The 23,868-nt window shown below is 36.8% G+C and overlaps 1 protein-coding gene across 1 annotated transcript in view; it reads right to left on the bottom strand.

Moving 5' to 3' along the window:
• Nucleotides 1-23,868, bottom strand: part of LOC112963647 (protein unc-13 homolog A-like) — a 43,496-nt gene that overhangs the window by 15,344 nt on the left and 4,284 nt on the right. The window contains exons 2-5 of the mRNA XM_026060907.1: nt 19,639-19,738; nt 15,666-15,783; nt 13,820-13,943; nt 8,789-8,924 (exon numbers count right to left, since the gene is read on the bottom strand). Of these exons, the coding sequence (XP_025916692.1) occupies nt 8,789-8,924; nt 13,820-13,943; nt 15,666-15,783; nt 19,639-19,738 (478 nt within the window). The remainder of the gene's footprint in view (nt 1-8,788; nt 8,925-13,819; nt 13,944-15,665; nt 15,784-19,638; nt 19,739-23,868) is intronic.

Here is a 23,868-nt window from a genome sequence, read left to right as displayed (position 1 = left end):
ACTCAGCAGTTACCATCACACAAACAGTAGACTGGAGGAAACACTATCACAAAGCCAAATGTGACAGAACCAAACATGCAAAACCAGCTTTGTCCATAAAATCTATATAGGGCTATCATGGTTTGTAGGCAACACGTCTCTCCTTGATTTCCACTGTGAATACAGGGATGTATGATGACATCTACTCATATGCCTATATAGGTGGAAATAAATAACATGAAGAACTGAGATTTTTATACATAAGCAAGTCTTTTTTTTCTTGTCTCATAATTGATTTATACACCTACAGAGAAGATAACTCTCACAGAACATACTAATGTTCTTTATAAAAAGAAAGATCCTTACCCATGTTGTTATAATTCACTAGATTAAAAACAAACAAAAGAAAAAAACAAACAAAAATTTTGCTTGGTTTGGAAGCTTTAATTTTGCTTGGTTTGGAAGCTCCACTAATCAATTTGATGCCGTTCATTTCAGTTTCTGATTGGCAGGCACTTACATAATACTTTTTTGTTTATGTGATTTAGTTGTGGACTGCAGCATTAATATTGCCTGACATGTATTTGATTGCTATTTTTAAAGTATAGCAAACATTTTTTAACATAATATCTTGAGGGAATCATTTTTGAGAGCCGAGTGACTAAGTACCTTTGAAAAGGTAAAAACTATTAAAAAAACCCCCAAAACTTCTTTACTGTGAGGGTGACTGAATACGGGAACTGGTTGCCCAAAGAGGTTGCAGAATCTCCATCCCTGGAGATGGTCAAAAGACATCTGGACACAGTCGTGGCAACCTGCTCTAGGTGACCCTGCTTGAACAGGGACTAAATGAACTCCAGAGGTCCCTTCCAACCTCAATCATCCTGAGATTCTGTGAAAATGGGACATAAGAGCTTACCTTTCTCATGCTTTATTTTTTCTTTAAGGTTTACATCACCTTTTCTGCATAATTCTTCTTTTGCTTAAATGAAGCTGATGGTGAGGATGCAAACAGTAGTTATTCACGTTTTAACAAAACAGACTCTCTTTATTCTGGGTATTCCAACATCTAGATTGGATGGATTGATTTCAATCATGAAATGTGTTTTTCCATATTAATGTGCAAGTTAAGTAAAATGTCTCCCGAAGAAACACTATAAACTTGCAAAGAATTGATTGCACTCTATATTTAGTACTCATTTGTTTCAAATTGCAGGTATATGATCCTGAATAGATTAATTCCGTTTTATTCTAATGTACCTTGACTGCCGATGGAACATACAGTTTTCATTTCAAGCTTTTATCAGCTTTAATGTTTCATGTAATATTGTTTCTGCTTCACTCACTCGTCTGCAGTACTAATTCAAATTATTGTAGCTTAAGGCAATTATGTCATACTATACTGCTAATATAGGTGTGTATGTTACTTCCCAAGTATGATGGCACACAAAGTAAGCACATGAAAGGTATTTTTTTACTGAAGAATATGACTCAAGTACTTATATGCATATTTTTCCTGAAGAAGCATCCATCATTCTCCATCATTCATATATTTTAAACTATAAGCCACTTTGTTCTCAGTCATTCTGGTATAAAATCTATGCAAATCCCTGGCTTTCTGGATATACAGCAATATATTTGTATCTGAATGGCACCAAAGAGACTAATCATCAAATCTTTATTCTTGCATGTAGCAGCATTCAGCATTGGGTACTAATAAGGCATACAGAATGCACCAATTGATTTATCACATGGTTACTATACACAGTTGAAATGAAGCATATACTACATAAATGACTGTTGATTTTAAAAAATTATAGTCATTCATTCATTCATTCAACTCATTGAAACAAAACTTGCAGAGAATTTTTTTAAAACACTACTTTGCCCTTCTTCATTCTTTTTCTTTTAAAATCTGGGAGAAAATAAATTGCTCTAATAAGTAGTCACTTAATCATTTACCACATCTCCCAAATTCTTTCTACTTAATTAGCTATCAGTCTACATCTCGAGTAGTCTACCATACATATCAAATGTCATAGAGAAATGTATATATTTGACCAATAAATTGACAAACATATACCAATGTAAAGAACAGATTAATCAAGAAATGAGTTTGGTACACACTGATACTTAACATATTTATAGGATACTTAAATACAATCATTCTCAAAGAATAGTTTAATTAAATTCCCTGTCTTCTCAGATTTTTCTTTACTTGTGTATTTTCTGAGTACAAATGCAGTTATTCTGAATAAATACTCATCTCTAATTAAGTTGTAAAATCATTATAATCTTTCTGCTTGCAATCTTTGAAAATATCTATTATTAGATGAAAAAAACTTTCAATTTGAAAAGATTGTCCTGTAATTTAGTGGTGGCATTGTGTTAGCTAATTTAGATGGTCATCTTCAGTTACTAATCCAAAAGTTCATTTAAATTTAAGAAAATTATCTGGGACAAAGAGGCAAAGGAAAGAACTCCATAATCAGGACAGACAGCAAATCCTTTTGGTATAACTTAATCTGTTCAGAGGCTCAGATCTCTGCTGGAAAAGAGGTGTCAGCCCAGATGACTTGCTAATGACCAGACCTGCTTGGAAAAATATAGGGAGACAACTCTTGAATGGTCCCATTACTGACAGTTCTCACCCTAAGGAAGCAGTTTTACTTCTCTGTAAATATCCTGCAAGAACATGCTAATAAATGTGAACAGGACAAAAATCACAACAGCCAGAAAGATGCTGTAGCATCTTGTATATACACTCTATTGCCTGACTGCATCTCTGCACTAGATGATCTTTTTGCAGACTCATTTCCTAGTAATTTTGTGAAGAAACTACATGCACTACGACTCTGCTTTTTAATTGTACTTGAAAATGTCATGTAAGTGCTTATGCAACAGGTTATCTTCTCAAATACATAACTAAATAATGTGAAAGCACTCATCATCTTTTCTCTTGTGTTTGAGCTATTTTTCTAATACCACTGCTGTCAGACACTTGGCTTAAACATGAGCCAAGTACCTGACACTCCATATATTCTTACTGCATTTCCCAAGAGCGTACTCTATCCTGCTTGAGGACAACACATCTTTTTGAGTGTCCATTGCCCACAGATTGTGTCTTTCATGTGTTAATATGGACTGAGAGCACTATGAATGAAAAGTAATATTGTCTGCCACAGCTGGTATGGCAGCCAAAATTAACAGTAAAGAGAGTTACTTTTCTTTCCAGTTTGCCTTTGCAAGCAGAAAGGAAGAGAAGTGGCATAGAGAGTACACCAACACAGAGCAAGCTCTTTTTCTCTGCTCAGAAACTACTGCTGAATGATACTCCTACAGGCCAACTGGACCCCTTCGCAGCATTCAACTCCATGCTGCAGGTGGTGATGGCAGCAAAGTAATAAGACTGCTGCCACTCTATTCCTTCCCCCTTGCACCCATTATGCAGCGTCATCTCCCACACCCAGGGAAGCAAGGAGACAGCAATTATCTTTATCTTATCTTATCTTTTTTCCCACCGCATTGTGGCTTGTTCAAAGCTAATAGATAAAAATTAATTCCATTCTGGAAGGCTTCCAGAAAATTTGGTAACCTGCCCAGGTAAATACATTAGCTCCAGAAATGGAGCTTAAATGCCTTTCCTGGCTTTTCAGATACAATAGATTAGTTTTAACAGTCAGGTCACCTCCAGACTTGCATCCCTTCCTTTCTTAAGCATTGAACAAGTCACTGTTCAACAGCTGAATCCTACATACACACATTGCCTATAGCTGAGAAGGTAAGCAGGACAGACACTCAAGGCCTAATGGATCAACACTGCCAATAGCTCCAATTTAGTTTAAATGAAGAAGCATTTATTCATATGTAAAACACACTCCCACTAACCATTTATCATTAGATTTGTTCACAGAACCTCATATTACATAGACCTGCTGGATAGAAGCACAGCTCTTTCTCTAACAGGAGACATTTATTTCATAATATCTTACCTTATTGGTTCAGACATTCTTTTGGTCATCTTCTCCTTACCAAGAGCTGATTCTTCCCCAGTCCAGCTGTGATTAAATATCCCTCTGACTTTCCTCTCATCTTTTAACTCTTTTTGTTCTTTTATAGCTATCACTCAGCCAGGTAGTCATCATCTTGTTTATACAAATCAATTAGATACATACTTTTAATAGCCTCATTCATTAGAGCATTGGCTATCTAATCCATTATTTCCATAGCAGGACACATAGAACTGCATGCTTGGAATTATACTTTAGATATGTATAAAACGGCTCACTAATAGCCAACAAATACGCATCTGCTATGTAGACAGGAACTCAGACCATCGTAAGGAGATGGTTTGAAGAAGCTGCTGAGTTGTATGTGCTTTGCAAAGTTATTTGAGTTGTGTACATATACTTAAGAACATAATTTGGCTTTAGATATGTTAACTGATCAATTATAAAAAGTCATTCTGAAAGGCAATTTGTTGTGCATACTTTTTCAAAGTCAAATGCTCTCTGCTGTTTAATTATAAACATAAGTAAAGGCACCATGCTATGCTTAGAATAAAATATCTACATAATCTTAAGAAAGTTTTGTCATACTTTTGGTGAAATTAATCACTGCCAATGTGCTAACTTTGAGAGATGAATAATAAACACTATTTCCCAGGTATTTTGATGTTAAAATGTGACTTCTAAAAACGCATTTTATTTTAATGAAATTTAAGAACTATAATAAATGGTTTAGGAAATATTGGCAATCTGGCTCTGCTAGCAGGTGTCAGGGTGACCAATAAGCAACTTTTAATTGGTGCATTTTGAATACTGGACAAGCTATCACATCCCCAAACCCAGAAAAACTCTAAATGCTAATCTGTGCTGCTTTATGAGGGGTAACTGCCTTATAAAGCTTAGAAGGGGGCATTAACAAAGGCTAATTTTAATCTAGCAAAACTAACCTCCATAGATTCTCACTGCAGTCTACAGAAAAAAAGTGAGAGAGAAAAGCATTTTTGTTAGATTTAGTCCATCATGCTGCTATTTGCTAATGCAAAGGATGGTCCCACTTTTCCCTCCACCATAATTTCAACCATTTTAAAAGCAAGATGCAGAGATACTATTAGCCAGCTGACCTGCCAAACTTAAATTTCCAAATCACCAGACAGCTGCATGACATGTTAGTGACTGCCCAAGGCAGCTGGCTGGTATAGGTTACTGGAAGCTGGAAAGATCCCACTTTCTGGTGGCGGCACAAGCTTGGATCAGCTTAAGCTAATCATTTAACCAAAGGCCTAGGTTTGTCTATTAAAATTGGTGATTAAGAGCAGCAGATACACTGGAGTCTCTCAGTCTCTCCTTCAATTCAGAGGAAGCAGAGCTAAGTATAACCTCACTAGGACAAAAGTGTGTCTCTGTGAATATGTATGAATTGCTCCTCTTTCATGGCAGGCTATCAGAGATGAGGAATGGTGAATGATCAGAGTGCTCCAACAGCAAATGATAGTCTGCTGACTGTCATCTTTCACTGATAAGTACCACTAAGTTCCACAGTGTTTACTCTTTAACTCAAAAACATATCAGCTTTGCTATTTCAAATTCTGTGGCTCTACCCATTTCAGCCATTATCAAAGAAAAATGTCCCCATCCTTATCAGGAAATTTATCTGCCAAACTTAAGCATAACACCTCAGCAAACAGCAAAACTGTTATTAAAATCCCAGACACATGAAGTCTGGAACCTAAGACAGAAGCAGTAGCTGAATGTCTCACTGCTTCAGTATTTTAGAAAAACAACAAACTTAAATCACATAGCTACTTCTAAAGCTGGATGATAGCCATGTTATTCCAGTTAGATGGGAGGCAAGTGCTCACCTTCAGAGTACTCTTCAGCCTCCTCTAAATCTGCAGTTCTATGGTACAAAGCTGTCAGCAACAATTCTAACCTTTTCTTCCCACCTTCTACCCCTTGTATCTGTTCGTATTTGATGACATTTTTGAACAACTATTTGCAGGGCACTAGCCACTGCCAAATCTGTAAACTGGATCAGGTGAAAGATCTGCCTTTAAAACAACCAATCACCCCAAAACATTTTTTCTTTTTTATAAACAGGATCAGTGCAAAGATTTGTACCACGATGCCCAAGAGGGCAGCATGCTGAGATCAGAGACAAGATACAGAAATTAAGCCAGTATTGCTCCTGAACTCTTTGCACTGTGAAATCATCGCCTAAGAATATACAGGGAAAACAGAGGATCCAGTGAAACCTGCCTCCACAGACAAAACTATGCACTGGCATAGGAGCCATTAAGAAACCAAAACCAATTATGGAAACTGCAACATACCAAGGAGTCCTGAGATTTAAGTAACTGAATGTAAGAATTAAATGCCATGGTCCCATTCCTTCCTTCCTCATACACACATTCATATATCTGACACAGGCAGAAGAAGATAGTGTCTCTTAATATGAACAAGGCACATAGAAAATCTTTGCAATATATAAACTGCAACAACAGACTGCAAAGATCTAAACAGAATTTGGGGTTTGTAAAACGTAGCTGAAAATTCACAGATATTAACTAAATAGTAATATACGAGTCTGTGAGCACCAAGCATAATTTCATTACACAAATCCTCAGGACCATCTGTAGTTCAAAAAAATAGGTTAGAACAAATTTGTGTGCTTCTGCTGCTTTCTGCTACATTTAAGTCAAGCAGGATTTTTAATAGCTGAAAAACATGTAGGAATAAAAATCCATCACTGTTCCATTACTGCTTTTCAATTTTATGCTGCTCTAGGCATTGTAATTTAGTGTCATTAGTACTCCTAATGTAAACTGCTGTCTCATACAGTAGAGTGTTTACAGAACATATACTATACAACAAACACTTTCACACCTCTCTGCTCCTATTAAGAACACTCCTTTGATGAGATGGCATATAGTTTGCAGTTGGTTACAGAGTCCTTCATTTTTTTACCTTATTTTGGTTGTAAGCACTTCTGCTTCACATTTTGTAAAGCCTTTTTCATTACTGGGTATGAACTGTTTTATTGTCAACATGGCATGTRATCTGGGCAGAGAAGAAGGAGCCTTCCTGCTTCACCTACTGTGACCACGTTGAAGGCTAACAATTAGGAAAAAGCAGGGCTCCCAATGAGCTGTTGCTCTTATTTTCACTGAGGTGACTTTCTCTTTTACATGTCACAGCTCTGTAGTTTCTGCAGAGATGTTTATTTAAAAAGTAAAACAATCCAGACTCCCACTGCCACCCTCACAGCTGCAGACAGTGAACAATTTTCTGCATTTATAACGACTACTTGAGTATTTTCAATGCTTAGCCACATAGAAATCAATGCATTTCGAGAAAGACAGTAATGAGGAATCTTATAAACCACTGGCCCATCAGCTTTGTCATCCCACTGCGCATTTAATTTCTTTAATGTCTTGTGGACATCAAATTTAAGTATCATGCAGGCAGCACACTGCTTGTGAACCATAACCTGGAAAGCCACTGTTAAAGATGATACAAGTAGCAGTACCACTAGAGTATTTAATGCTTCATGTTGCAAGGTGGAGTTCAGTTGTTTGGAGCTCTGTCAAAAACTTTACCTGTTCCATGCTTCAGTTATGCATATTTTATTATTTAGACTGTTGATCCACTGACACTTTAAACTGGCATAAGCTAGGACTGCCCCTGCTCACTTCTGTTCTTTTGTGCTGACACAAAGTATTTAAGCATTAGCCAAGTCAAATGAATCATAAAACTGATCTTAATAGAAACTAACATGCAAAATGGTTAATATACAAATTATAAACAAATATGCTTAGTTCTAATCCAGATCAGTTCCCCAGTCTGGTTTACTGAATGGCCATAGAAACTCTTATGCTGACCCATGAAGGGGGACAACACAGGATTAGCAGTGATCAGCTGAAGGCGGGAGGAGGATGAGATTGCTCCTTTCAATGTTCTCCATTCATCCCTGACCCTATTTGATTCACTGAACAGGCAGAAAACTAATTAACCAAAAAAATTAACACTTTCCGTTTCCCAGTTCAGCACAGGGTTCAACAGAGCCTGTTTCAACAGAGTTCCTGTTCCAGCAGAGCTGGAAAACTGGAGATGAGAGCATACAGTTATGAGAGAGCTGGCGATGAAGGAATAAGAACATGGAGGAGTTAGAGACAGGGATGGATGGAAAGAGTGGCTTCCAGTTCTGTGAGCCATTTCATTATACGAGAGAAGTTACTTTACCACATCTCTGCAATTAAAGGAAATAGGAAAGCTAATAAATAGCTGTCTTTAAAATAATGTCCTTTTAAAATGTCACCTTAAATGAGAACCAATTCCACATCATCTTTGACCAATGCATCAACACAGGTTTGTACTTCTGAAGCCATCGGTATGTAAGTATATATATTACAATCTGCTACAAAAGATTCTAGAATATTTTATTTATCCCTTTTGTATCATTAAGGGAATATACTTTGGTTTTGTAGGAATTTGCCAAAAAGATCATTTCTGGCTTACCTCTGTCTATGTTTTTGTAGACTAAAATCCCCTTTTCTGACAACCAATAATCTCTCTCAGAAGGCACATATATTTGCTAATTGGTTTGGCAGGACACAGTATTCTTTAGATTTTTTCCTTCAACAGAATACAGAGATTTATTATTCTCTATCCCATCATAATAATGGAAACATAATTTCTAGGCACATTCTTGATTAAAATGTTTGTATATGTATCACTGAACATCATTCAAAAATAAAAAATCTGTAAGCGTCACAATACATGTCTGATATGACAAATTAAAATACCTCAGTTTGCTTTCTTTCATGCTGAGACCACTGTCCATGGATGACAGACTATCATGTGTATCTTGATGCGAATGACTTGTGCCTTGGAGGGGAGCCCTTCTGTGACAATCTCTACAGTCTAAATCTTCATGGATATCTATGGAGAAAGGAAAACTGTTAGAAATCTCTCAGGCTGTTTTACAGGAGGAACTTCTAAAAGAGGAAGTAAACATTAAATTCATGAATAATTGTCTTAAACATAGGGATTTAATCAAGTGATTCCGAAATATTTTTATAATTAAATCACATTATACAAGAATGTCAGGAACAGAGTTCCAAGATCATCTTCTGATTTTTGTTCTGAAAATTTCTAAAGCCCTAGGCCACTTCCTTTTTCTCACACAAACTTAGGAACAATTAATTTCACTACTGAAAAACAGACTATTATTGGATCGGGAAGAAAACAGATCTCTTGATTTTCCAGTCAGTTCTTAACTGAAGATATACTTCTTTTGTGTCTGTGCACAGCATTCCCCCCCCCCCCCCAACTTTTTTTCAGTAAAGAATCAGGGTTATTACTCTAACTCCACTTGCTATCAGCCTAGAACTGACCTTATTTCAAGTTCTTATCTCTTTGGAGGAAGCTGAAACATCTCATCTGCAGTCAGAGCTACAAACTGATTTACCAAGGAACATTTTACTCCATAAATTGTCCTACTACATTTAGTGGGAGGAAAGGATTCATAATCTGGCCTTGAGCCTGAGAAAATACTCTTCCATGCTGATTTGAAGAATTCAGATGCCCATCTCTTTTCTTCCCATGTCTGATGTTTTGGTCACAGAATCACAGAATCGCTGAGGTTGGAAGGGACCTCTGGAGATCATCTAGTCCAACCCCCCCGCTCAAGCAGGGTCACCTAGAGCACATTGCACATAAATTTATGTATCTCTTCACCATGGAGCTAATTGGACCATCTATTCTTATATTATCATTTTCTTTTTTAGTTGGTCTTTCTTGTCCCAAAAATACAACAAAGTGCTTTGCAAGCCAAAGGTTATCCCTATTCTACAACTATAAATCTTTAAACTATATTTATGCACATTACGGGAAACTACAAATTTACGTATGAGTTACTGCTTCATATTGGGGTCAGTTCTGGGCGTGTATGATCCCACCTTCAAGAGAAAAAGTGCTGTGACAAAGGAAGCTGCAGTATATTTTGGCCAGATCTGCAAACTGCATAACTGGGGTCTCAAAGTGCAAGGGTATACCAGGGTACACATTTACTGGTCTAAAAGTAATCTAGAAGAAGCATATGATATATATTACATCACTCAACCCTGCACAAAAGTAGAATCATTAACCTCCTGTTGATAGAAATAGCAACTTCTCTTCAGCATTTCTCTTACGCTCCACAGGTAAGCTTTATGTTCATAAAAGTAACGTTGATTGCTTCAATGATTGAACTCCTGAGGAGAACTCCAAGTTTTACTGACCTTGGTGGGTCCTTGCTCATGTTTATATTTCTACTCATAGGACAAATAAAATGTTACTTAAATGCCAGCTTCTCAGTATTACTATGCTAGTTACTAGGAAAAAAAAGCTTGAATGGACAATCTATAATAGTAAGACAGGAGTTAATTTTCTGTCATTATTTAGTCCATTACTCTCTTACCTAACTATGCTGAGATAGCAGCATGGATACTGGAATAAGATTTACTGTAATTCAGATAAATTTTTACCAGAAGATGGAATAAAACTGCTGGTTATTTCCTCATAAACCATAGCTATTAGTTGGTGTGGCAGACTGAAAAATATACCGATGAAGAATTCATCGATTTTGTTTGTTATCACAGGTTATTTATGACTATGTTACAATGCATGTTCCATTTCACATACGAGGTCTGTTGGCCTTCTCTATTGGACGCCCGTGCTGTCCAGAAGCCTTGAGGCTAACTGCAAAGAGTTAATGAGTTCTTAACTCATTCTCTCTCATTTCAGTATTTGCTGTCTTGAACAGGGGTATTTTCTTCAAATGCGTCTCCAAAAGACAGCTAAGTATTTAGGAAATAACAAAAACTTCAAAAAGCAGCACATGATAGCCTTAGAGAATAAGCTACCTCCTATCCTGGAAAGTTAAAGACTATCTGGCAAATAAATCAGCCACTGGAGGTCAACTATAGAGCCTAAATTTCTCAGGGTAGGTCTCCCTGAACCCTGAATGGTTACTAGCCACTACTCTTACCTCAATGAGTAGCGGAGCTCTTCATATACTGCTCCAAAAACAAATAAAGCTCGAAGATAAAGGCTGGAAATTAATCCCTGAATAGAAATTTTAGTTCAAAGATCTGATAAGAAGTTTGGCATCTTTCCTCAGAAACACTGTGCAGTAAGAATTCTGGCTTAACTGTTTCCTGCTGTAAACAAAACTAGAATAAACATTAAGGCAGGGCACATTTCTGTTCCCTTGCAGCATGAAGACTTCATACACAATTTAACAGGTCTGGGTACCTTTGTGTGAAGAATAAGAGTTCCATAACTAGATAAAACACACTGATAAGGAGGAAGGGCAAATTGTAGAAAAAAACATTTAGAAAAAAATTTACTGTAAAAACATTATAATACACTTTTCTTTCATCTTTCTTCTAGTGCTATTTCCTTTCTTTACTATCTTTCCTCAATGATCTATTTGATCTTTTCTTCTTTCCTTTTTTCTGCTCTTTGCCTAGCTCTCTCTCTTAATTATACTTAATTTCTCTTCTGCTATATCCATTCATCTGCATTTGCTTGAATCCTCACCCCCAATTCTTTCATATCCCCTCTTTTATAATTCTCCTTATGACTTCAAAAACAAAGGCCTGTTTCCCCACCACACTGATCAGCTTTCTACTTCGCAGCCTGCTTGCAGCATGAGATGAGATCAAAGTGAAATGACCACTTTGCAGAAATAATACCACAGCCAGCATTAGCGGATACTTTTAGAAACAAGCATCCATGAACAAATTAATGATGCTGAAACTCTTTTCTGGTAATACACGCAGTGCTTCAAGACCAAATAAAGCCATATTGTTAGAGCAGCATAGCGGGTTCTCAGATTTATACTGGATGCGTTATGTTTTCCTGAAGATAAAGTCTCTGGTATTATCTAATGGGCACCTTTCATGAAACATTGAAAAGCAACAGCGGTCTTCTACCTGACTGATGTAAGCTGTCCTAACAAAGAGGTTGTGCTGATTCCAGCAGTCAAGGATAGATCCTCAGCTGGTTACAGATGAGCTGAAAACTATTCAACAGAATAAGCAATCTCAAAGAGACTGCAGGTAGATGGTAAAGATAAATATGTGGCTTTCTCAATACCTGAAACCTAATGCTTTTTGCATCTTCCTATGTACACAGAACTGTAGTGTAAGAGTGACCTCTGCAGGTTTTTCAAAACACTCTAGACAGCTCCAAGGACAGTCTTTAAAGACTATTTGCTTCAAATTTCTTTATTAGTTTATTTGGAACCAGAGTACAAGCATCAACCTAAAAAATGACACTCCCTCTGAGTAGGAACCTGAAATCGATAGTACTCTGAATTTACAACTTGTAAACATACAATTAGAGCAAATTTCTTTAACGGACATGTGTCAGGCTTCAATATATGAAAATTATGTAGCGGAGACATTTAAAATATTTTAATTCCAAGGAGATTCCAGCAAGAATTTATGGCACATAGAATAAATCCCATTTGTACCAGGTTTCCTCCCTTTGTAATGGATATTTTACTGTTACATACCCCAGAAATGTATCCTTTTCTGTTGTGCTCTTAAAAAAATTTTTTTTTTTAAAGGATTTAGTCCATTTGACATATATATGTACTTTCCATCATGCTTAAAGAATTGGAATGATCAAGGTGAAGGCTATATGTGAATAGCAAGGAAAAAGTTCCTCCATGCAAACCTTTATTCAGACAACTGAGAATCATTTGTGGCTGCTGACAAATCAGAATGTGAACAGGGCTTAATTTATCTTTCACCCATGCTGCTTTCTTGGCTACAACTTTATTAGATAAATAATAACTCCAGTAAAAAAAAATGTAGGGGCTGCTGTGACTTATAGGAATCCGCAAAAGTCCGTAATATCATGCTTCTGTGAAAAGGTATATAGTCTATGAGGTGCATTGACAGGAGTACAGTCTGCAACATTGGAAGTAACTAGTCTATTCTAATCAGCATTAGCTGCATTGCCAAGTTTTTGGCACTGCACTTCAAAAATAAGGTGAAACAGATGAACATATTACTGATAGGAGTTTTCCATCTCTCCCTTTCAAAACATTATGTTTTTCGTTTGTGTTTCTTATTTTTATTGTTATTCTTGTATACATCTCAGGACTAGTCTTTTAAGCTGCAGTTCATTAGACTGTTTAAAGAGTAAAATATTAAGTAAAATTATCTTTGTGAACTTATTTAGATCTGTCATATTGTTATAAGCGTATGGATGACCTTGATATTTTAGAGTAAATCAGTTTCTCTGTATGATACCTGGGAATAATGTGAAATAATGTATTAAAAGTTCAGTTGCCATTTCCACCTTCATATACATTATTTCCATATACATATATCCAGTTTCCACCCTTCTATACATTACAAAAGCAGATATCCGCTGCTAATAAGAAAAAAATGAAGTTCTAGATTTTTACTAAAACTTACATTGTGGAAGTAGCTGGTTAAAGATGATGTGTTACGGAGTCATAAGACACAGGGGAAGATCTAACAGAGCCTTAAGGAAGTATATTTCTTTCTTTAGCTCTACAATCCACATGTGGATGAACATTAACTAGTGAAATGGTTCACCATTAGAACTGACCCTCAGTGATTCTCTTATTACTTACCAGTATCAAGTATACAAATGCTCCAATGAGTAAATTCTACAGAAGAATTACCATTTGATACTGTATTTCAGGAAATGGAACAGACTGCTTGGAGAGTTTGAGTTAAGAGACCTCTTCATTAATTCCTTGCTTATGATATTTATGGACCCTTTTTATTCTTTCTTAATCTGTAACTCACCAAATGGTAATGCAAAGTAGATATCTAGTAGGATCTCATGTGAAGTTGGTGTTTTTGTGCCGTGGATCTCGCTTCCATTTTTTATGACTTCAGAATGCAATGTCCACCAGGCACCCGGGCCTCCCTATGAAAAATATTCTGAAAGTTACTTGGGTAGGATTTACAGCATTACCCACTTCTTCCTGAATCAAACCTCCCTTAAATCAATGGGAGTCTCCTTATGACAACAAGAGGCTTAGGATCCATTCTTGATTCTTTCAGCTTTTATTTATGTAAGTAGTTGCGAGGACTTCAAGTTCTCACAGATATGGTATTTGAAAAACATTTGCTCTACAACAAATTCATAAATATACAAATTCACATTAAGATGATTAAGATGCAAGAAACACGAATATTGAAAGTTACTCTTTTTATGAACTGAGATCTTCACGTTCTCCTTTGAACTGATGATAAACAAGCACATTCTAGCAAGGCTGACGCGATCAATGTATGATAATAACCAATACAAAAAACAGCTTTTGAAAAGTAACTCAACTAGGAAAGTTCCACGGTGGCCTAATTATAAACAAAGGCTCAGGGGGTCTGAAGAAATTAAGAAACAGCCCCCTGACTTGCATGCTTTGTTTGTTTCAAGTTCTAGTGTTAACTATTAAGCCACAACCTCAGTGTCAGCAATTGTAACTCAACAGGAGCTAGGGTAGCAGGGCAAAAGAACTTGCCTTGGGGCCTGAAATAGCTCTTGGCAGCTGTGGTACAGAGCAACTTCTAATTTAAACAGGAATTACCTTCTTCTGCTGCCTCCATTCTCTGAGTAGAATCAATAAAATGTCAGTTCAATGTATATATGAATAATCATCAGTCCCTACAAAGAAATGGCTATTAAGGCTGATGGGAGATTCTGTAGGAAGAAGGGATTTTTTCTGATTTGCTCTCTTTTACCTCATCAGTTTTGTGGGGGGGGGTTAAGGAAATTTAAAGGGGTAAGAGGGATTAGAAGATAAAGTTATTTTTATTTGCAAAAATAGGTGATGGTGGAGAGTCTCAGGTGCCAGATTAAATTCATCTTCTCTAATTCAGAGTTACTTTTTTAAAAATAGAACCCATGGACTATATGGAGTAAAGAAGATTCATGAATGGGATAACTGTGGAGTATTAAAGAAATTTCTTACTTTTCCCGAGTTCATACAATTTCACAGCACTGGCAGGTAGCTTCAATATTTCCAGCACCCCACATATGTAGCTTTCCTGTACAAGTAGCCTACTGAAAGCACGTCTGCTCAGTAGAGCATTCTGGTGGCTGTGACTATGTTGGACACAAAGTAGTTCTTGGGATTGACCCATTTTCTCCATGCATCCTTCTCCCTATGCCTATTTTACTATTAATTTCATCCTTATTATCGTGGGACAAATTTCTCTTTTCCTCTTTGAAATAGTGACAAATCCCCTGAGTGACAGAACAGTATTATGTCCATTTTACTAAAGATTTACCCAAGGCCGCACAACGAAGATGCAGGCCAGGAACCTCAATTTGAAGTTCCCTTGCTCTAATCGTGTAAACCAAACTGCCTCTGCCTTTCTAATAATTAGTGAGTGCATGTGAACTTTAACCCACTTACTGAATTATACCTGATTCAGTATGTGAGCCATTACTCCAGGGTATATGGCTAATGCTATCAGCTGTCACTTTAAGAGTCACATATGCACTAGGCCTTAATATCACAGCCTGAACGAAGTGAGATAGAATTTTACATTAATCACATCATTACAGTAGCTGTAGAGACTAAGAATGAGAAGTTCATTGCATTTCACTCCAAGTTTTTTACATTCCCACAGAAAGTCAACTTACATCTGTTGCATGTTCCACAGTTGCAAGGGGAATCCATAAAATGCCTAAAATGCTATCCCAGAGCAAGCCTTTCTTCCACAGCTCTATAATGAATCCCTTTTCATCAGCACTGATTTCACTAAAAACAAACATAAAAGTCAGTCACTGAGATCTGAAACAATGAATACATAAAACATTAAGCTGAAAATGCAGTCCCAACTACTCTCTATTCTCTCATAATACCTTGAATTAGTGATTTATAACACAGTGGTTTTATTTTCAGTAAACTCATAAAATGTGAAATAAATGTCATGATACAAACATTAGACTAGATGGAGCCAAGTCTCAGGAATGAAATGTTAAGGACGACTCCTACAAACTGATGAGGGCAACAATTCTGCTGGAAATACGTGGTGCAGAAGCCCCAATTATCAGTAGCTTTATTTTGCTACAAGACTTGGACCTATTGGATATAATCCAGAAAGACAACAGATCCAGGAAGTGCATTTGGCTCAGGTTCTTCTGAACAGCTTCTGCATATGGAGTCTCTGTTGTCTCCATAGGACATCAGTCTCCTCAGGACAGCCCTGAAGTGACCTGCATTCTCAGGTTCCACTGCAGCTAACTTATTAGCCACAGGAGTAACATAATACAGCTAGCCTTCTGTCAGGTGATTTCTGTTAGGTGAAACCAGAATCCACAAAACTAGGAACAGTCATTTTGAACATAAAACTCAGAGGAACATTTTCAACAAAACTGTAACAGTTGGCAACATTGGCCAAGATGGTACACACTGACAGGCAGCATGGGCCATTAGCTATTGAGGATTTATAATGCTATGGGAAAACTTCCCTCCTTCCACACAAAAATCCAAGAGGAGGAACAAATGAACAAGTTCGTACAGGGAACTGAAGCAGTTCCTAATCTTGTTCTCACTGTAAAGGAGAGAAGGTGCAAAAGATGTTTGGAGCTTATTCCCTTCACTAGAAGTGAGAAGCTGCACAGTACAAGAAAACTATAATGGGAAAACTGCTCTTGACTTCAAGAGTTGCTTGTGCAGGCCTTATTTTTGTTTCACTTATGAGATATACACATTTTACTAATAGCTGTTTTTTGATCATGACACAAAAAAAATCACAGACAACCTTATTTTGCAGGAATTTAAAACTAATTTTTTCCAGGCCATATGGCTCACCAGTGATGTGAAACTAAAACTAATAAACCAAGAAGTGCAAGTTATTTCCACACAAAATGTCTGACAATCCTTTACATTTTACTATAAATAGTTACAAACCAGTCCTGTAAATATGAGATACAATAAAGTACGCATTGGTGTCTGCAACTGTGACTGATAATATGTAATCTTCATTTGATTAAATTAATTTTAAATATGAAAACTAATCAATAACTGATTTGTGTGGTGTACTACAGTGAATTAGTGTATACTCAATTTTATTAGGGAAAGGAAAATTAAATCTGAGAAGAGCAAAGGGTGCTACCTTTGAGACAGGTACTGAACTTCACCATGTTTCTCACAAAAAGCATTGTGTTGGATGGCTCTAATTTTTTCACACCACTGTATTTGTGCGGTTAAATAGCTATAGTGAATACAAAAATTTTCTGTTCAACTACTCCCTTTACAAATACATAGAGGAAGACAGATTGAAAATTTCTATCTTCAGATATTATTGGACTCCATCTTTAATACTGTTGTATTGGTAACTGAACAATAAAACTATATTGAAACCTAAAACAATATGTATTTTTCAAAAAGTTGGTAGTTTGTGTTCAATGGAGCAGTTTTTCTCTCAAAAAAAAGAGGCAGAGATCCCTTAAGAAAATGGACTAGAACATGTAAAAAGTCTATATAAATGTATTTGTAAATGTCTACTTATAATGCTTTTTAAAAAGTCTGCTTGTTGTATGGTTGAGTAAGCAGTAGATGGAGCTACAGCAAGCTCAAAATATTTCCTCCAACTTTTAACTAAATTTAATTACTTCAGGGCATGCTAGAAAAGCGCTTTAGTAATCTTTGGTAACTTTTATATTGCAAAATCAGAAAATAATCTTAATAAACTGATGATTTTCAGTGATGTTATGGAACACTCATTTATGTACAGTATGATTTAAAGGAAATTATTTATAGAGCAGAAAAGCAAATCTATTAAATATTTTAATGAATGCTTCAGAAAAATTGATAGGACAGGTTACACACCCATTTTGAACTAATTTTTAATTGCCTCCTGCACTAAAGGTAACAGATAGGGCAAATGCTGAAATTTAATTATCTACTAACTAATGTACTACTACATTGTCACCCGAAACCCCCCAGTGTCTTATAAAACTATTATGTCCAGATCAGTAAAGTGCTAAAAAATTGTCTTACTACATTATTATATAGCACTGACTCTTCCATACGAAAACAGGATAAAATTTTTTTACAATTCCCAGCTGCAGTGGGAGAATGGTATTTACAAAGGCTAGCTATTGATATCGAGGATAATTTTCCTTAGTATTCTCAAAGACAGACAGGTTCCTCCAGTTTGGCTAATTTAGGCTGTGGCTCTGAACAGTCTGCTTGAGAAGTACAATGACTGGGGATGGGGAAGAAAGAGCCCAAGTTGAGCTTTGGCTGATGTTAGCCTTTTCTGAATACCTCTGATCCTCCTTTACATCCAGCCATAAAATGGAGTGTAAAGAAGATATAAATGTTGACTTAATGTAAATAAGAAACCAGCCCTTCAGTTTATAGTGTCTTTAGTTAAGCAAGCTAATAGTCTACTGCAGCTCTCTAAGAAATCAGTTGCATGACATTAAAAAAAGCTCCTAATTCAATTAGTAACTTTAGGGAAAAAATTCTGATGAAGTTAAAGACTTAAAGGAAGAATATAAGCACTGTGAAATAACACTAATTTACTGAAATATATCTGTACAGCTGAAGAAAAAAGAGAGAGAAAACTTTAGAAATGCAGCCATTAATATAGCAGAGAATTAAATGTGGCGTGTTTATTCTAATCAAAATGTTAGTTTTGGCAAATGTAGAGCCTGTCAAGAGACTTTTTTATAGTTTTTGATGACCAGAAAGTGGGGAAAAATTGATTCAAAACAAAACTTAATCGCTTGACAAAATACTAAATTAGATTTAAAATAAAAATTGTAGCAAGTATATTTTTCAAAGATAAGTACAGCCAATTAAGCATTTCATTCTGTAAAATATTTCTAACAACCCTAGTCCTCAGGAATAAAATCTATGTTTCCACAAAGAAGATATGGTAACAGAGAAAGATTTGTGCAGAGAGAAGGGAGGCGTCAAAAAAGGTGGAGGGAGGGACCAAAAAAAAAGTAGAGAGCAATGCCCTATCTCAACATCTAATGGGGTTAAATATTTAATTCTTAAATTGCTTTGAAATTGACAGTTGAAAGCAAGATTCCTCAGAATGTCAGTCAGTACGTATATGCTTGCACCTACCTGGCCAATGAGGGGTATATAAGGCTCTCGAGTACAGAAAAAGAACAAAGAATGGATAACAAGATGGAGAGATGAGTCAAGAGGACAAAGATCTGCAGGCAGAGATGAGAAACAGTCCAGGTCAATAATAAGTAAACTACCTAAATGGATAAATAAATGGACAGATAAAACATGAATCATATATAAAGAAAATCAGTTAAAACAAAAACAAAGTTGAATAAGGATAAATTTGCATTCTGCTTCTCTCCTCTAATCCCTTTATTCCTAAGAGATAAAATGAAATTAAAGAACTCAGAGACAAAATATTTTCTTTCCCTTCTTGACTGCTGGCCTTGGTCTGCAATGTGGCTGAATAACCCGCAAAACTGACTTTTGTTCTGGTCCTTAGAAGTACCCTGATGACATTTCTGAGATGCATATTCTCTTTGCAGGCTGTATTTGGTCTCAGATGTTATTAATTGTTCTAAACCATTTAAATACAGTGAAGACAACACAACCAGTTGATAAGAATTCCCTGTTACTTACAACATGAAGTCCTGCTCCCAACAAGGTTGACTTCCTCGTCTGTCTATTGTAGTGCTTTTTAAATTTTGGACTTTTAAAACAACATAGGTGTGGAATGCACCTGAAAAGAAGCAACCATCACATTTAGTTATATTCCTATAACTAAGACACATTTAACTCCACAGCAGTAAGGATTTAATTTTAAACCCTATACAACACATTCAGAGGTGCCTCTCAAATCAGTGCATTTGAACAAAAAAATCCTTATTAATTCTAATGGGATTATAACAGAAAAATCCCCGTTTATCACAGGTGGGAGAGAACATAATTCTAAATGTGAGCAAGCATTTTGGGGATCAGCTATGAGATATGGCTTCTCAGATTATTTATCCATCTTCCTTGACAGACACAGGCATACCTTGTTTTATTGCGCTTCACTTTACTGCGCTTCGCAGATACTGCATTTTTTTTTTTTTTAAACAAATTGAAGGTTTGTGGCACCCTGCATCGAGCAAGTCTATCGGCGCCATTTTTCCAACAGCACGTGCTCACTTTGTGTCTCTGTGTCACATTTTGGTAATTCTCGCAATATTTCAAACTTTTTCATTATTATTATATCTGTTATGGTCATCTGTGATCAGTGATCTTTGACGTTACTCTTGTAATTGTTTTGGGATGCCACGACCYGCACCCRTATAAGACGGCAAACTTAATCRATAAATGTCGTGGGTGTTCTGACTGCTCCACCGAGCAGCCGTTCCCCCGTCTCTCGCCCTCTCCTCGGGCCTCCCTGTTCCCTGAGACACAACAATATTGAAATTAGGCCAATTAACAACCCTACAGTGGCCTCTAAGTGTTCAAGGGAAAGGAAGAGTTGCACGTCTCTCACTTTAAATCAAAAGCTAGAAATGAGGAAGCGTAGCGAGGAAGGCACAGCGAAAGCCGAGGCAGGCCGAAAGCGAGGCCTCTTGCGCCAAGCAGGTAGCCAAGCTGTGAATGCAAAGGAAAAGCTCGTGAAGGAAATTCAAAGTGCTACTCCAGCGAACACACGAACGATAAGAAAGCAAAACAGCCTTATTGCAGCTGATATGGAGAAAGTTTGAGTGGTCTGGATGGATGATCAAACCAGCCACAACAGTCCCGTAAGCCAAAGCCTCATCCCGAGCGAGGCCCTAACTCTCTTCAATTCTGTGAAGGCTGAGAGAGGTGAGGAWGCCRCAGAAGAAGAGGTTGAAGCTAGCAGWGGTTGGTTCATGAGGTTTAAGGAAAGACGCCATCTCCATAACATAGAAGTGCAAAGTGAAGCAGCAAGTGCTGATGTAGAAGCTGCAGCAAGTTATCCAGAAGATCTAGCGAAGAGAATTGAGGAAGGTGGCTACACTAAACAACAGATTTTCAAYRTAGAYRRAACAGCCTTCTATTGGAAGAAGATGCCAGCTAGGATTTTCACAGCTAGAGAGGAGAAGTCCATGCCTGGCTTCAAAGCTTCAAAGGACAGGCTGACAGCAAGAGAACTAGAACTGACAGCAAGAGAACTAGACTTAGAAGTGGAGCCTGAAGATGTGACTGAATTGCTGCAATCTCATGATAAAACTTTAGTGGATGAGGAGTTGCTTCTTCTGGATGAGCAAAGAAAGTGGTTGCTTGAGATGGAATCTTCTCCTGGTGAAGAGGCTGTGAACATTGTTGAAATGACAACCAAGGATTGAGAATAGTACAGAAACTTAGTTGGCAAAGCAGCGGCAGGGTTTGAGAGGACTGACTCCAGTTTTGAAAGAAGTTCTGTTGTGGGTAAAATGCTATCAAACAGCATCGCACGCTACAGAGAAATCCTTCATGAAAGGAAGAGTCAATYGATGCAGTAAATTGCATCGCTGTCTTATTTGAAGAAATTGCCACAGCCACCCCAGCCTTCAGCAGCCACCACCCCGATCAGTCAGCAGCCATCAACATCGAGGCAAGCCCCTCCATCAGCAAAAAGATTACGACTCGCTGAAGGCTTGGGTGATGGTTAGCACTTTTTAGCAATAAAGTATTTTCTAATTAAGGTATGCACATTGTTTTTTTTAGACATAATGCTATTGCACGCCTAATAGACGACAGTATAGTGTAAACAACTTTTATATGCACTGGGAAACCAAAAAATTCATGTGACTTGCTTTATTGCAATATTTGCTTTATTGCGGTGGCCTGAAACCGAACCCACAGTATCTCTGAGGTATGCCTGTACTGCATGAAACCAGTACACACTCCATTTCTACAAATCAGGATTTCTTTGGCTTTCAAGCGATACAGCAATATTGGGGACTGGCTAATTGGGGCTTATGCCCAATTAAGGTAAAGGTAGAGACTGGTACCAATAAGGCTCTTTCATGCCTTTGTGAGTAAATCTAGTTCTGTTTACAGATGCAGGAGCAAACTGGGCTTCAGTTGCTGTCCCAAATGAACTCAGTTTCTGTAAACGCACAGTAAGAATATTACTAAAATTGGACCAATAAAATTGGATTTTTCAAAGTGCATAAAAATATCCTTGACTAAAAAAAGAAAGCAAGAACTAAGGGAATGCACCACTCTTTAGGGCTCACATAGGAATCTAAGAAGGCAAAGGGCAAATTATATTGTCTTGATGGCTGCAGCTGTTCAGAAAAGCTTCTCAGCTTGCACGCATGAAACACATCCTACATTAGCCTCCAGCATCTTACATTAGGATCAACACTGACATATTTTTAAAAAGAGACTTTTTTTTAGAAGAATTCTTTACAAACTATATATATGAGATGTGGTGAAGAACACAAGTCATTTTTGAGCTGTCTGTATCACCCATAGGTCAATCAGCCAGACTAAGTAGGAGGGGAGCTGTTGCTGCCTACAATGAGCTCTTGAACAGGTTGTATCAAATTACACTGCCGTTTAAAAGCACGAGGGGAAAGAGTTAGCTCTGTACATCCTGTTTGTAGATCTTCCTGATTACGACTAATGATAATGTTTGACATAAAGACCAAAAATATGTTATGTAATGGGAACTACTTGTTTCAAATAATAAAAAAAGGGATCAATGTTATCTATTTTTTATAACTCAGTGTACCAATCCTCTCAAATATACCTTTGTTCTTACACAGAACAAACTATTGACAAAGTCAATATAGATTTGGAAGTCTGATGACTTATTTGTGATAAATGGTGTCAACAATATGTAATTCACATATTGTCCCCTTGCTCATTCTATGTAACCAAAGAAAACAAAAAGTAAAACTGGCAAAATGTTTTCTAGTCACAAAATTTGTTTTTGGTTTAAGGGCTTGCAACTCATGTTTGTTAAATTTCCAAAGAAATCTCCATTCAGTCACTTGGCTGAAACCTACTATGTTTAACTCCAGCCATTTTGAGCACCACCATCTAGATCAACTTTTCAATCAAAACCACAACAACCTCGCACAAAATTAAAACTCATCTCCTTTAAATGCAACCATGACTGACAAAATACAGATCAACGAAACAGACTACCACAAAAAACATGCTTCTGAAAAAAATCTCTATTATAGTCACTAAATAAGGCCTTTCTTCTTCACTCTTTGGCTAAATGTTGGTCCTTGAGGCAGACTTAGAGTCCTGGGCAGCTTGATTTCACTGATGTTCGTTGCATAGGGCCTATACCCGATTTATATAGCTGTCAATTACACATGGGCTCCCATCTGTATTTCCTCACAGGCGAAACTCAGGCACCATCTCCTCCTCACCCTGGTGATGCTAAACCCTGCATTGTTTAAAATCAAAATAATTCCTCTTGACTCATAATGTAGTTAGGTCATCAAATCAGGTGAAATTTCCTTTTAATGTAAATATCCTTTAAATAGCATGAATTTGAGAGACAATAATGATTAGCAACTGAAAATAACAGATTGTGTGAGTGCACAACCTGAATTTTATCATTAATTTTTTTTCCCCACAATTTTCTTTCCTCATTTGTTTTACCCTGAACTCTTGACAAAATACGTGTTAGTAGTCCTAGGTTTAAATGATTCTTTAATATGATACATACATTCTTTTCCAAGGAAAAAAAAGTGTAAATCAAAAATTAAAAGAGAAATCAGACTTACCAGCTGCTTCATTCAACCTTCCTTTTTTCACTATATAAAAAAAAAATTTTGATTATATTCAAGTAATACTTTGATGACTCTTGCCAATACATTTTATTAAAAAATGAAGGATTTCAGTAGTTTTAAGGATTCATCATTATAAATTAAAATTAGT

This window comes from Apteryx rowi, unplaced genomic scaffold (genome assembly GCF_003343035.1).
Source record: "Apteryx rowi isolate R43461 unplaced genomic scaffold, aptRow1 scaffold_172, whole genome shotgun sequence".
NCBI lineage: Eukaryota > Metazoa > Chordata > Aves > Apterygiformes > Apterygidae > Apteryx > Apteryx rowi.
The sequence above is the reverse complement of the archived record's forward strand: the minus strand, read 5'-3'. Positions and strand labels throughout refer to the sequence as shown.